At 34.1% G+C, this 14,762-nt stretch overlaps 3 protein-coding genes, 1 long non-coding RNA gene and 1 pseudogene across 5 annotated transcripts; 3 read left to right on the plus strand and 2 right to left on the minus strand.

Annotated features, from left to right (window-relative positions):
- The first annotated feature begins 33 nt into the window (after window positions 1-33).
- LOC148174562 (uncharacterized) lies at window positions 34-394 on the plus strand. Its single transcript, XR_015770198.1, has 2 exons — window positions 34-135; window positions 180-394. It is a non-coding gene; the product is annotated as an uncharacterized LOC148174562 (long non-coding RNA).
- A 721-nt stretch (window positions 395-1,115) lies between these two features.
- On the plus strand, window positions 1,116-2,347 carry LOC148174563 (chymotrypsin BI-like; annotated as a pseudogene). Its single transcript, XR_015770156.1, has 6 exons — window positions 1,116-1,130; window positions 1,439-1,589; window positions 1,637-1,803; window positions 1,850-1,936; window positions 1,992-2,131; window positions 2,180-2,347. The product of XR_015770156.1 is annotated as a chymotrypsin BI-like (transcript).
- A 1,523-nt stretch (window positions 2,348-3,870) lies between these two features.
- Window positions 3,871-4,904, minus strand: LOC148174564 (brachyurin-like). Its single transcript, XM_088036870.1, has 6 exons — window positions 4,847-4,904; window positions 4,651-4,798; window positions 4,435-4,601; window positions 4,293-4,382; window positions 4,095-4,234; window positions 3,871-4,044 (listed from the first exon to the last, which is right to left on the minus strand). Exons 1-6 carry the CDS (start codon window positions 4,902-4,904, stop codon window positions 3,871-3,873), a joined length of 777 nt encoding a protein of 258 aa, XP_087892996.1.
- Window positions 4,905-5,139: 235 nt separating this feature from the next.
- On the minus strand, window positions 5,140-6,979 carry LOC148174565 (brachyurin-like). Its single transcript, XM_088036871.1, has 6 exons — window positions 6,922-6,979; window positions 6,721-6,868; window positions 6,499-6,665; window positions 6,362-6,448; window positions 5,356-5,495; window positions 5,140-5,301 (listed from the first exon to the last, which is right to left on the minus strand). The coding sequence occupies exons 1-6, from the start codon at window positions 6,977-6,979 to the stop codon at window positions 5,140-5,142; spliced, it is 762 nt and encodes a 253-aa protein (XP_087892997.1).
- A 2,130-nt stretch (window positions 6,980-9,109) lies between these two features.
- Window positions 9,110-14,754, plus strand: LOC148174566 (transmembrane protease serine 9-like). Its single transcript, XM_088036872.1, has 11 exons — window positions 9,110-9,164; window positions 9,218-9,365; window positions 9,420-9,580; window positions 9,630-9,856; window positions 9,902-10,059; window positions 11,636-11,730; window positions 13,851-13,998; window positions 14,044-14,201; window positions 14,253-14,339; window positions 14,388-14,527; window positions 14,587-14,754. The coding sequence occupies exons 1-11, from the start codon at window positions 9,110-9,112 to the stop codon at window positions 14,752-14,754; spliced, it is 1,545 nt and encodes a 514-aa protein (XP_087892998.1).
- The last annotated feature ends 8 nt before the right edge of the window (window positions 14,755-14,762 follow it).

Genomic DNA, 14,762 nt, shown 5'->3' on the forward strand with positions numbered 1-14,762 from the left:
GATATCAATAATAACTTTTTTAAATACTTCAAAGAATGTCTCCTAGGAAGGAGGGAGGTTCACCTTTTTGTATAAATTGCAAAACACACCATTCTAATGAGTGATATTAATTTACTTCATTCCTAAAATATTGAGGTAAGTCGGTCTAAACTCACAATTAGTTATTATTACTATTTTAGTCTTAACAGTTTACTTAAACAATGGATTTTAAATCTTTGTTGCTGCTCCTGGTTCTTTTGTACCAAGCGGTCTACATTCAAGCTGGACGTCGAATAACTACAAGAACTTGACGTAATATTGTGCATATTTCTTCCAATTTATAATATACATAAATTTACATAAATTTTAACGCTTTGGAAAATGGAAAATAAAGCTTCGTAAATTTTTTTTTTAATTTATTGCTTCCTTTCGAACTCTTCTGTTAAATTGGTGGTGTACTTCCATATTCAATACTCATACGGAAAAATCCACGCTATCTCGCTTTAAGCAAAATAAAAGTATTGGTATCCGTTTCACGCAGAATTTTACGAAGAATTCAGAATAGCATTCGTTAAGATGGGTCTAGAAATAACGGAGGGATCAAAGTTTCGGATACTGGATTTTAAGTTTAATTTTTAAAGGTCAATATTCCCAAAACAAATGAAGATTTTGAGAAACGGTTTGCACTATTTTTTTTAATTTTTGGATCCAATCGATGAAAAATTTTTGATTTTTCGTTTTTTGATCGCCCTTCGTTAACTATTTGCCCTATCGATCTGAAATTTTCCCAGTTAATATATCTCGAGCTTCTTTTTTCGATCGATGTATAATTCAATAATACTAAACGCGGTTTTCACCTCGAAATAGTGTCTTGAAAATGACCTTAAAAACACTCTCTGAAAATATATTTTGGTCAATATCTCATTTATTTGTTAAGGAAATTTAAGCTACATGAGCTTATTTCACGTAGAATTTTGCGCTCAATCCAAATATCTTTTTTTGACGGTCTATAAATAACCGAGTTAGAACCAAAATTTTGAAGATTCGAAAACGATTTTGCTCGATATCTCCGGAATTAAGCCAATTATTAAGAAACAGTTTTCGAAATCGTTTTTCTCGCAATTTTTTAGCTTAGAATGCGATCTTCAATAGTTCGAATTCGAAATTTTTTATTTTTGAATGTAGAAGTTAGCTGCAAAAATGGCAGCAACCGAGTTTTGCGTTCAAAATATCTAAATACTCGTCGTTCCTTTATCTACAACCATAAATAACTAATTCTCTAATGAGATAATGAGTTGACTCTCATAAAAATGTCAACAAACTTTCCATTTTAATCAGAAAACCGAAATTGATCAGTTTAAAAATGAGAATCTTCTTCGTGCTGCTGTGCTTCCCCTCAATTTGGGCCAAACTCGGTACGATCTCTCCTTAATCTCCACACCTTCATTTTCTTCTTCAGACTCTCGGATCATCGGCGGCCAACCCGCCTACGCCGGTGAATTCCCGTACGCCGCCGCCATTTACAAAACCACTCCCGATGGAAACTATTTTTGCACCGGAACTCTTCTGAGCACGGAATGGCTGCTCACAGTCGCTCAATGCGTCGATGGGTGAACTTAACTCTTCACATTGAGGAGTGATTGTCAATATTTTGTAGAGCTACGAGTTTTACCATTCTTCTGGGTACTCACAAACTCAGCGCCACGGGTTTGAACGTCCAGAAGCTAACAACTGACACGTACTTCTTGCATCCAGATTACGATCCTTTGAGTCTAGCGAACGATGTTGGGCTCATCCAGTTCCGTGCTCCTGTCGTCTTTACAAGTATATCGTACCTATTTCTGCCAAGGTACTAAAATTCGTTTTGTAGCGTACGTTAAAAGTCTGCGTTTGCCGAGTTCTGAAATGGCTCATACAGCTAAAGGAATTACTTTCGGATGGGGACAAACTTCGGACGGTTCGTTTGGGAAGATTTCTTCAAGTATTTTTCTAATTATTTCCTAATTCTTTAGATGAAGGAGATTTGTCTGAAAATCTGATCTATGTGAGCATTAGTGGAGTGTCTGACCAAGAATGCAAAGAAACTTATGGAAGTCAGATTACCGAGAGCATGGTGTGCTTCGAAGGAAACTACAACGAGGGCACTTGCTATGTAAACTTTTTATTTTTTCTTATTATAGACTTTGGAAAGCTCTTTTAGGGTGATAGCGGAAGTCCTGTTATCCAACGTGTTAGTGATGGTTATACGGTCGTCATTGCTATAGCAAGCTTCTTTAGTAGCAACGGATGTGAGAGCACCGATCCTTCAGGATACACGAAAGTGTTTCCTTATAATGACTGGATTAGGAACACCACTGGAATCGAGTAAATTAAAAACTGTTAAATGACTAATGTTTGTTTCTCTTTAATAAAAAACTTCATAGTTCTGAATGAATTAATTTTATTAAACTATACTAAATTTTGTTAGTTTGTGCTCACATTTTGAAGCGAGAAAAATCTTGGGAAGTTTATGACTAACAGTATGTAAAAGTTTTGAGGTCGATATCTTGCTTATTTCTAAAGCAAATTCACGTTATTGTGGCTCATTTTATGCAGAATTGTGTAGATTCCAAATCTAAACTAAGTTATGACCGTTTAAATTTTTGAATAATTGATTTTCAGTTTTTTATTTGTTTAAAGCCTGATATCTTCGAAACTACAAAAGATAAAATTAAATGCTTTGCGCTATCGTTTTTCTCGCGTCTTTTTACATAAAAATCCGGTTTTATGTCAATTTTAAAAAATTGGAAAATGTAACTTTTTCGATCCAAGACTTTTAGACACTTTTAGACTTAATTTGTCCAAATCTAATTTGGTCGATTTCTCGCTTTTTTTTGGAGCAAACTTGCGTTATTTGATTTTATTTTACGCAGAATTTCACGCAAATTTCAAAACTAGGTTTAACATTGACGTACGATAACAAATAACTGAGTTATGGTCCAATAAAGTTTCGGATATTTAATTTTCATTTTTTTTAAGCGAGTTTTATAATGGATGAGTGCCTAAATGGCCTTATGAACGAGGTTTTTATATTATTTTTCCTAATTTGTTCTTGTAACAGAGCTATTTTCGCTATTTTCGCATTCGTTTTCAGTGCTAGAATATCCATTTTGATACGGAATGTTAGAATAGCTTTGTTTCCATAGCAACTTGAGAATGTTTAAAATACAAATTAGGAAATTTGTGAAGCAAATTCAAGTTATTTGTGGTCATTTAACGCAAAACTTTACGCAAAATTTAAAACCTGTTAAATTTTTAACGTATTTAAACTAACAATTGTGTTATGGTTGTTAAAATTTTTGAGAAGTCGCCAGAGAGCCGAATTTTTGAACGTTCGAAATAATCTGTGTCATCATTATCTCGGAAACTACGCTAGACCAAAAGAAACCGATTTTGCAATCGTTTTATCGCGACTTTTTAGCTAAAAATTTGTTTTTAGATTTTCCAAAAGTCAAAAATTTGATTTTAACGAATAAAAGTTTATGACTAAAAATATGTCACACTTTTGAGGTCAATATCTTGTTTATTTTCGGAGTAAACTTGCGTTATTGTAGCTCATTTTACGCAGAATTTTAAGCAGATTTTAAATCAGAACTCGAAATTTACATAGTACAACAAATAACTGCGTTATGGCCGATTAAAGTTTTGGAAAGTTAATTTAATTTTTCAAATTATCAATTTCTATTTCTTTTGGAATGCAAATACCCTAAATTTCTGACTCAATTAATTCTCAGAAACGAAGAGCAATTCTGAAATTTTTAATAAAAATACAATAAAAACACAACAAGCAAAATTTTCAAAAATTTTTTAACAAAAATTTCTCCCAGTGTGTAGTACAGAAAATCAAAAAATCTAAAGATTGTCTGATTTGGTGACGTTATTGATCCAATCATTGTACGGAAAAACTTTCGTATATCCAGACGGATCGGTACTTTCGCAACCATTGGCACTAAAGAAACTCGCCACACCAAGAATTATAGTGTAGCCTCTGCTAATGTGTTGAATAAGAGGACTTCCACTGTCGCCCTAAAATTTTTTATATCAAATCCTTCTAAAATTTGTTTTCCCAAACTTACATAGCAAGTACCTTCGTTATAGTTTCCTTCAAAACACACCATATTCTTCATCAGTTGGCTCCCATAAGTAATCTTACACTCTTCGTCGGACACTCCAGTCAAAATAACATGTTGGAGTTCATCAGAGAGATCGCCTTCGTCTAAACAGAAATAGTATCTCGAGAAGTAGGTTTAGTACTCATTGTCTCACCGTCTCACCGTCTGAAACTTGCCCCCATCCGTACGCTATGGCTTTGGTTGCAGTTCCCACATTATCAGAATACGGCAGGTGCAAATTTTTAATGTACGCTGCAAAATTTTCCTCAAACCGAGCTTTGACTTAACTACGAGTAAATCTTACTAGTCATTGTTACAGGTGCTCGGAATTTGATAAGCCCAATATCATTCGCCAAAGTCATTGGATCAAAATCGGGATGGGTAAAGTACGTGTCTGTTGCCAATTTTTCAATGTTGCCAACGGAAGCACTCAAGCGGTTGGTTCCCAAAATGACGGTAAGCAAAGTGGCTCTACAAACTCTTCCAATGATTTTTGAAGGAAAATTAGGATTTTTTATACCCATCGACGCATTGTGCGGCTGTGATCACCCAGTGGTTGTTCAACAGAGAGCCGGTGCAGAAATATTGACCATCCGGAGTGGTTTTGTAAATTGCAGCGGCGTACGGGTATTCACCCGCGTATGCTGTGGCGCCACCAATAATACGCGCTGGAATAAAACAAACCTAACTGAAGTTATAAAAATTTGTAGTTTTACTGTTTAGTTTGGCCAAGATTGGAGATAGACACAGGAAGAACAAAACGAAGGACTTCATCTTTGTCAAGTTACTGCGATGTTTGTTTTATTGATGGTATTTGTATTGATCGCTATCAGACTGTGGCTAATTGTAGGAAATTTTTAGAGCCGGACGTCAATAAAGCGATTTTACGATTACGATACTAAACTGATTAAGAATTGTTTGAAGATAAAATACTATATTTTACGACGTGGGAAATAAGACAAATTTAGTTAAGCAGAAACAGATTTTTAATATTTTTTTTCAAGACATATTATGCGGTTATATTACGTATCCAGTCAAGGTACGGAAAAATCTTCACATAACCAGACGGATCGGTACTTTCACAGCCATTTCCGCTGAAGAATGACGCCACCCCTATAACTGTGGTGTAACCTCGGAAGGATAGTTGAAGAACCGGACTACCACCATCACCCTAAAATAATTTTTAATTATTTTTTTAATTGAAAGAAATTTTGGTGAAACTTACATGACAAGTACCTTCGTTGTAATTTCCAACGAAACACACCATATTCTCTTTTATTTGACTACCATAGGTTTTCTTACATGTGTCGTCCGACACACTGAAGAGCACAGCGTATTTGAGATCGTCTGACAGGTCAGATTGGTCTAAAACAGAGTCAAAGAGTGGTGGGACAGTCAGCAGCAAAGAAAATGAGCTCATGTTTCTCGCATTTTTGAATTTGGTCTCAGGTTTTCCAAAAGATAAAAATTAGATTTCATGACAAAAAGTATGTTAATCTTAGTAGCTGTTTTTCGGCCTCTAATTCAAACACAGTGAATATCTTGCTTATTTATGGAGCAATCTTAAAGAAGTGGTGCTTATTTTTCGCAGAATTTCACGTATCCAAAAAGATAAGACTCGTGAAGATCGGATCACAAATAACTGAGTTATAAGCGATCAAAATTTTAAATGTTGAATTTTGAGTTGCAAAATTTTCAGACCTCAATATCTCCAAATATACGAAAGATTTTGAGAAACGGTTTTTACCATCGTTTTTCTCGGGTTATTTTACTTTAGAAACAATTGTTTGAAACAATCTGTGCTCAATATCTCGAAAACTACGACAGATCGAAAGAAACGGTTTTTGTCATTGTCTTTCTCGCAATTTTTTAGTTAAGAACGTTCTTAGATTTTCTAAAACTTGACAGTTAAAATTTTTTTGGAAAAAATGCATGCATGACTTAAACTATGTCAAAGTTCTGAAATTGATAACTCTCTTATTTTTTGAGTAAAATTGAGTTATAATAGCTCATTTTACGCTGAATTTTAAGCAGGTTCCAAATTTGGGCCTTAAATTTCCGTACGACAACAAATAACTGAGTAATTCGCTCTCAAATATGCAAATTTGTTTTATAAGAATGCCGATTAACGCCATCACTCGTTGAGAGTTCACCTCGTTTCGACCCATCTTGCCCATGAGCTCATTTCTTTTGCCACTATCAGTACCAAAGCAAACTCTGCAGAAAAGTACCATCTGATGTTTGACCCCAACCGTACGCCAAAGCGCGGGTATTAGGAACCAAGTCCTCGACGGGCAAATCAGCCGGAGAAATGTACTCTAAAATACGATATTACTTGTATGAAAGTTGACCTCTTAGCCTAAAATACCTGAGAAAATAACAGGAGTTCGAAATTTGATAAGACCTACATCATTAGCTAAGCTCGCGGGATCAAATTCTGGGTGCAAAACATAACTATCTGTTGCTAATTTCTTCACATTTTCAGTCGTATCACTAAGAAAATTTGTTCCTAGAAGAATTGTGAACAAAGTTGCTCTGTAAAAGAAAATATTGCTTAACTTTTAGGAATAATTGTGGTAGAATTTCATACTCATCAACACATTGTCCAGATGTTAAAACCCATTGGTTGGTTATCAAAGATCCGACACAGAAATAATTACCATCGAGGGTCGTTTTATAAATAGCAGCCGCGAAGGGAAATTGAGCAGCATAAGCATTGTGGCCACCAATGATACGTCCTACAGGAATAAAATGGTACTGAAATTGAGTAAATAAGTAGTTTTTAAATTACCATTAGGTTGAGGCCAAACCAAGGATGGAAAAAGTAGGAAAAATATGTATTGTCTCATGGTTCAGCAGTGACAGTAATCGGTTATCAGTTTTATGTTCCAATAAAGCAATAAATTGATCTGATGAAGATTTACCTACAGAATTTTATAAAACCAAATTAATGTTTTATTAAATTTGGTTCTTCTAGCACGTTGCCCAATCATGACCTCTTCAAAACCAGCGTCACCACTTCTCGTCCTATCGAAATAATTTTATCATTTTATCAACTTCATTAAAGTTATTCTAAAATTTGAAGTAGTTCTAAACTCTATAAGAACAATCACGCAAACCACCAAATCGACGTGTCTACAATGAAAGTCTTCCTTCTTGTATTACGCGCCCTCAATCTGGGCGAAACCGCACGGTACGACCTCAACCAATCTGTTCTTTTAGAAATTCTTTTTACTTTAGAGCGAATAATCGGTGGTACGAACTCCACGGCCGGTCAATATCCTTTCTTTCTGCGGTGGTACCATAGTGGCCAAACAGTGGATACTAACATCCGGCCAATGCGTGGATGGATACGTTAAACAACGGGACGTTCTTTAAAAAAGTTGGGTACTTTTACAGAGCCACTCTGTTTACCATCCACGTGGCCAACCACAAAATAAGTCAATCAAATTATCCACTGGCAGCATCGACGTACGTGCTGCATTCGGATTATAACCCACAAACCCTAGAAAACGATCTAGGTCTTATCACACTAAGAGAGCCCATAATTCTTGGAAGTGAGTGTTGAACAAAAGTATCTTTTTTCTTCATGAGTGCTTTGTAGCGTACGTGCACCCTATCAGTTTCCCCAAAAAAGATATCGATATATAAGTGTTCAAATGGACTGAATTTATTGACGTACGTGAAAAAGTCGCACAGTGTTGGATTCTGCGTAAAATTCTGCAATGATATGATAACCTAAAAAGAAACAGCAATTCAACACTGAAAGTTTGGAAAAAATACTCAATACAATCCAAAAATTCTATTGGCTATAAAAAACTAAAACAGTCAAAAAATGAAAGTGAGAAAGCTAAAATAAACCAAAATGCAACAAAAAAGTAAATACAACGAAAACCAACAATAGAAAAATATGTAAATTAAATAGAAAAAAAATAACCATCAAAAAAAATTGGAAAATCAAAAACTAAAAAAAAACAATCAACTAAACAAAAATAAAATTGTAAAAATAAAAATCATTCAGTTTGAAAAAAAGATAAAACGAAGAGTGGAATGCCAACAGCATATAGACATAATCCAAAGATCTTGAAAGGCAAGAAAAAAGTTTCATAAAGATTTGATTTGGTATTTAAAGGATCATCCTAGAACTGGATGATTTTCACGAACTAGGATTAATCACGTATCTACCAGTTGAATATCATAATCCTTCCTTTTAATCGATTCGATGATCACTGCAAAGCGTAATCGTATTTTTACTTTCTATTGTCTTTTACTGTAAGTGACAGGTATTTATTTAGTTGATACTAATCTCAACCAATGGTAATCCGAGCACTAAAAGGAAAAAAAATTGAAAATATTAATTTATAAAGTTTTACTAATAATAACTTTTTTATCATTAAGTGAGCTTCAAAATAACTTTTATTTCAAGACGACCTCAAAGTCAAGTATTTTATCTGATCTCTTTAATGAAGAATTTGCGTCAGTAGATTTATTATGACTCTAATCTCGCTAATTTTTAGTTCTAAAAACGAACATTGAAAAATAGAAAATTTTCATTTGAGTTTCTAAATCAGTAGTCTAAAAATGTAAAAAGTACTTGAAGCATTCAAAAATTCAAAGAATAAAACTTGAAAAATCTTAGCTTTTTTCGACTTACGCATAAGAAACTTCAGCTGTACAGATAAGAAATAGATAAATCAGATCAAAACTAAGATAAATACATATATTGGCACAATTAGAAATTTTAAATGTTTGTCATTATGGCCAGAATTAGACGTCCTAAACTCGAATAAACCACTCTGACGACATCACCATTAACATCGTCAACTTATCTTCTTTAATATCATTTCATCACATCGTACCTATAAAAAAACAATTAAAATTTTTCATTTATTATTTTATCTTGTAGAAAGACGCAGTAGCCACTCCAAACAGCATTTATATAAAAGAGACATCAAACAAATCGAATCTGCTCTTGAAAAATGAAAGTCTTTCTATTTTCTCTTGTGTGCTTATCCTCAGCTTGGGCTCTACCAAGCGGTGAATAACCGAAATTTGAGTCGTATTAAATAAAAACTGTGTTGTTTCAGAAAGGATTATTGGCGGTACCAATGCGACAGCCGCCCAATTCCCGTTTCTCACCGCCATCATGGTGATGACCCCCAATGGTAAGTTTTTCTGCTCCGGGAGTTTAATAACGAAGCAATGGGTGCTGACAGCCGGACAATGCGTCGATGGGTACGAAAAAAATCGATCAATTTTTAGTACTAGTATGAGTGTTTTTTATTACAGAGCCACAAGCTTTCTTCTACATTTTGCACGAAACAAACTGAGTGACGCTTTAGAATGGCCAGTGGCGGCAGAATCGCTCGTTTTACATCCGGACTACAATCCTTTAACTCTCGAAAATGATCTTGGGCTAATTAGACTCCGCGAGCCTGTCATTTTGGGAAGTAAGAATAAAAGAAAATCTCACTTTTAGTCTGACTTGATCTGCTGTAGCTTACGTCAATCCAATTCAGTTGCCTCTTGAAGACATCGTTCCAACGACTGAAGGAACAGCTTGCGGTTGGGGGCAAACTTCCGACAGTGACCCGGAACTGTCTGATCACCTTCAGTATGTGAATCTAGTTCATGTGACTAATGAAGAATGTAAAGTAACTTATGGTGGTCAATTGAAAGAAAATATGGCGTGTTTTGAAGGGAATTACAATGAGGGAATTTGCTTGGTACGTCAAATCTTTTTGGGAATAAAATTTTTGAAGATTTTGTAGGGTGATACAGGTGGTCCTCTTGTTCAACGTCCACTTACAAGTCGACACATAATGGGAGTCGCGAGTTTTTACAGTGCAAATGGGTGCGAAAGTCTGGATCCGTCTGGATATACGAGAGTCTTTCCTTATAATGACTGGATCAGGAGTGTAACTGAAGAGTGAAATATTTAGAAAAAAGCATTGAAATTTTGTACCAAATAAAAAGAAAATTGTAATTTTTCGTTCTGCCACAAAACAAAAAATTCTAATATCTGGCGCTTTGGTACCACTATTTTCAAATTTAGTAGAGTAAAACCTGTACTTGAAGTAATAAACTTCCTAAATTTAGTTGCCGTCGTGTAAAAATTACCAGAATTACAAATTTTTATTTAAAAAAATGTAATTTTGTTATTGAACTCAAAATAAAAAATTCTAAAAACTGTTCTTTTTGCACCACCACTTTCTAATTTGGCAGAGATAATACAAATGTTCAAAATAGTAAACTACACAAATTTTGTTAACGTAGTGTAAAAATTACTAAAATTACAAATTTTTATTTTCACAAAAAATGTAATTTTTTGTTCGTCCACAAAATAAAAAATTCTAAAATCTGTTTTTTTTTGCACTACAATTTTTTAATTTGGTAAAGATAATTCATGTTTAAAATAATAAACGACACAAATTTCCTTAACGTAGTTTAAAAATTACCAGAATTACAAATTTTTATTTCCAAAAAATGTAATTTTTTGTTCGTCCACAAAATAAATTTTTTTTAAAATCTTTCTCTTTTGAACCACAACTTCCTAATTTGGCAGAGTTAATACCTGTGCTCAAAAAAAAAACTTTCTAAATTTCGTTGTCGTAGTGTAAAAATTTCTAGAATTACAAATATTTATTTAAAAAAATGTAATTTTTTGTTTGGTCTCTAAATAAAAATTTCTAAAATTTGTCTCTTTTGCACCACAACTTTCTAATTCCGTACAGTTAATACATATATTTAAAATAATAAGCTTCCCAAATTTCATTGCCGTAGTGTAAAGATTAAAAGAATAACAAATTTTTATTCAAAATAAAATGTAATTTTTTGTTCGTTTACAAAATTAAAAATTCTAAAAACTGCTTTTTTTGCACAACAACTTTCTAATTTGGTAGAGCTAATACTTATGTTGAAAAAAATAAACTCTCCAAATTTCATTGCCGTATGTAACGATTACCAGAATAACAAATTTTTATTAAAAAAAATAATTATTTGTTTGTTTACAAAATAAAAAATTCTAAAAACTGTCTTGTTTGCACCAAAATTTTAAAACTTAGTGGAGTTAATACTCATGCCCAACACAATAAACTCTCCAAATTTCATTGCCTTATTGTTGAAATTACTATATTTACAAATTTTTATTTAAAAAAAAATAGTTTTTTGTTTGTTCTTAAATTAATTTTTTTTAAAACCTGTCTATACCGCACCACAACTATCCAATTTAATGGAGTTGATACTTGTACTTACAATAATAAACTCCGCAAATTTCAATTTTACGACAACTACAAATTTTTGTTTTAACACAATTTTTAAAAACCTAAATTGATTTTTGAGCAAATTTAGAGGATCTAGAGGTTGAGAAAAAATCAAAAAAGGAAACAAATTTTAAATATTTTAAACAAAGATTTATTAATATTAGCACATATTGTAAGAATTTATTCAATCCGCAATCACGCCTTCAATCCAATCCACGTAAGGAAAAACTCGCGTGTAACCAGAAGGATCAGTACTTTCACACCCATTTCCACTGAAGAAACTCGCCACTCCAAGAATCGTTTCAGCAAAACCGATGCGTTGAACCAGAGGACTACCAGTATCTCCCTAAAACAGTCGTGTTTAACAATTCAAAGCAAGCATAAAGACATACAAAACAAATTCCTTCGTTGTAACTTCCTTCGAAACAAGCCATGTTCTCTTTAATTTGGCCACCGTACGTAACTTTACATTCTTCATCAGTAACATGAGTTACCACGACGTACTGAAGTTGGTCGTTTAACCCAGCTTGGGCTGCAAAGAGGAGATTTCTCCAGTTTTTTTGTATTTTTCAATCACTTACAGTCTGAAGTTTGGCCCCAACCACACGCCTGTCCTTCAGAAGTAGGAACGATATCAACAGCCGGCAAACTGATTGGATGAAGGTAAGCTAGAAAACTTAATTAGAAACGTGAATTTAAACTTAGTACTGTATTACTCCCATATGATACTTCTTCTCGGAGTCTGATTAACCCAAGATCATTTTCCAGAGTTTGAGGGTTGTAATCTGGATGTAACACTGCCGATTCCGTTGCAACCGGAAAATTCGCTTCACTTAGTCTAATAACTGCGAAATGCACTATAAATGAAGTTGCTCTGCAAAACTAACATTAACAGAAGAAAATGGGAAAATTTCCTACCCGTCGACGCATTGTCCAGCTGTGAGAATCCAGACTCTGTTCATCAAGCTTCCAGAACAGAAGTTTTGCGAAGTTGGGGTGGTGGCGTAGATGGCGGCGAGGAAGGGAAACTGACCAGCAGTGGCATTCTGGCCTCCAATAATACGCCCTAGAAAAAAAAAACGTTGAATTGGTGCGATTGGCAGTACGAAAATTACCGTTTGGTTTTGACCAAACGACGGAGGTCCACAGGAGGAAATAAAAGAAAGTTTTCATTCTTAGATGATAAACTGCTTAATGATTGTTTTGGTAAGTTCAGGATCTGTTATTATAGTGGCGATTGAACAGAGTGTATCGTAGTATTAATCAAAATGTCGTTGATAACGTAGATTCTCTCAAAAAACTTCTTTAAATAGAAATTGCTTTGTATCAGAATCAACAAGTGAACGAGTGATTTCAAGGTCTGTCACAATAGTTATTTGTGTACCAAGGCCAAAAAGTGTTTCTTTTTTGGCCTAGCCTTTTTTTAACCAGAAAGAAGACGAGGGCAAAATGGCACTTTTTGGTCTTGATACACAGAAGATTTTTTAAGCGACTCATTAAATTTACAAGTTAATTAATTTTTATTTATAATTAATTGATTTAATCAGTTATAACAACTGAATAATTGTAAATATTTATAAATCTTTCAGAAAAATTTAAATTTTCTTTATTTACATTTGCCGTTTCGGCATGTGTAGCTTGACAATTTGTATGAATTAGGTTTGATGTGCTTTTTGATGTTGTTGCAGCAGCATTGCTAAACATGTTAATTTTCAATAATTCAATACATCTTTGTTGCACTTTACATCAGTTTGTCGATTTAACTTTACCAAAATTATTATAAAATTGGGAGTAATATCGGTCTCTTGATGTAATATGCAAAACTATGGGTAGATGCCGCCACCATAACTCGGCCAAAAATGTTTGCGACCTGAAAAGACTTACTTTTAGGCCGCTTTTGAGACCTAAAAATGCCATTTTAAGTTTAAGTCGCCCAAAAACATTTTTTTTCTAAAATAGTAATTTTTATAATTTGACACTGACAAGCGGCCGTTATACTTTATCATTTCAGCCGCCGTCCATAAAGAGCTACTTTAAGGATGCTAAACGATATCGTAAAACGTAGATTATATTGTACTATTCGACATAAAATATTTTCTACTACACATTCTGATCTTGTATGATTAAAAGCAACACTTTAATCCTTTTATAAGCGTTAGTTTAATCTTTTTTTAAGATTACAACCGTCGAAATGTCAACATCCGACATTTTTAGCTCGATAGCTTTTTACGTGGAAACATACAGTTTGCTACTTTTTTAACTAAATTATATTGTGCAAATTATTGACTTTATCTAAATTATTTTATTGAGGCTTTGACTTCAGAGATCCGCACAAATCTTTATCTACATCTCGATCATGAAGCTCTATTTTTTACTCCTTTCGTGCGCCTCCTTAGTTTGGACCAAAAATGGTGGTAAATCAACCCCGAAACCCAAATTTCACAGTTTCACATTTTAGCACGCATAATTGGAGGTACAACTGCTCATTACGCCCAATTTCCATTTGCAGTCGCCATCTATAAAACCACCCCCAATGGTCAGTTTTTCTGCACGGGCACTTTGCTGACCAACCAATGGGTAATAACAGCCGGACAATGTGTGGATGGGTAAGAAACTTAACACCCAATAAAAGTTTTGATCAAATTTTTTAGAGCCACTTTGTTTACTATTCTTTTGGGCACCAACCACTTAAATTCCGGTGGTGAAAAACTTGCAACGTCTTCATACGTTCTGCATCCTGAATACGATCCTGTAACTTTAGTCCATGATGTTGGTCTTATTAGATTTCGAGCTCCAATTGAATTTACTAGTAAATACTCAAATTTGTTTGAGCAACTCCGTTTTAAAAAGTGGTTTTTAGACTATATTCATGGAGTTAGTTTGCCTTTTGAGGCAGAACCGAGTAAATCAAGAGCGACTGCTTATGGTTGGGGACAAATTTCCGATGGTCCGTCTTTGGGGATGTTTTGATTAGTACAACATTAGCGTGTTGCAGATGAGAGTAACCTATCGAACGATTTAATGTGGGTGTTGTTAACAAGCGTGTCTGATGAAGAGTGTAGGATTACTTATGGTGGTCAATTGAAAGAGAATATGGTCTGTTATGAAGGTAGCTTCAATGAAGGTACCTGTTACGTAAGTTTAACAAAGTTTCTTCTGTAGATCTCTTTAAGAATTAAGTTGGTAACTTTTAGGGCGATGCTGGTAGTCCTCTTATTCAACGTCCCACGAAAGACTACGTCGTTGTTGGAGTAGCGACGTTTTTCAGTGCTAATGGTTGTGAGAGTACCGATCCTTCTGGGTACACAAAAGTTTTTCCTTACAACGAATGGATAAGAAATGTAACCGGACAAGAAGATTAAAAATTATG

Source organism: Gnatocerus cornutus, chromosome 5 (assembly GCF_029298725.1).
Source record: "Gnatocerus cornutus isolate USDA-ARS CGAHR chromosome 5, icGnaCorn1.1, whole genome shotgun sequence".
Taxonomy (NCBI): Eukaryota; Metazoa; Arthropoda; class Insecta; order Coleoptera; family Tenebrionidae; genus Gnatocerus; species Gnatocerus cornutus.

Bases quoted from the DNA above. Each gene is read 5' to 3' on its own strand.
- LOC148174566 (XM_088036872.1), top strand. From the start codon at position 9,110: ATGAAAGTCTTTCTATTTTCTCTTGTGTGCTTATCCTCAGCTTGGGCT. The intron at 14,340-14,387 runs GTCCGTCTTTGG...AGCGTGTTGCAG, and splicing joins TTGGGGACAAATTTCCGATG to ATGAGAGTAACCTATCGAAC. The intron at 14,528-14,586 runs GTAAGTTTAACA...GGTAACTTTTAG, and splicing joins TCAATGAAGGTACCTGTTAC to GGCGATGCTGGTAGTCCTCT.
- LOC148174564 (XM_088036870.1), bottom strand. From the start codon at position 4,904: ATGAAGTCCTTCGTTTTGTTCTTCCTGTGTCTATCTCCAATCTTGGCC. The intron at 4,799-4,846 runs GTAAAACTACAA...GTTTTATTCCAG, and splicing joins AATCTTGGCCAAACTAAACA to CGCGTATTATTGGTGGCGCC. The intron at 4,235-4,292 runs GTGAGACGGTGA...ATTTCTGTTTAG, and splicing joins ATGGGGGCAAGTTTCAGACG to ACGAAGGCGATCTCTCTGAT.
- LOC148174565 (XM_088036871.1), bottom strand. From the start codon at position 6,979: ATGAGACAATACATATTTTTCCTACTTTTTCCATCCTTGGTTTGGCCT. The intron at 6,869-6,921 runs GTAATTTAAAAA...TTATTCCTGTAG, and splicing joins GGTTTGGCCTCAACCTAATG to GACGTATCATTGGTGGCCAC. The intron at 5,302-5,355 runs GTAAGTTTCACC...AAATTATTTTAG, and splicing joins ACAACGAAGGTACTTGTCAT to GGTGATGGTGGTAGTCCGGT.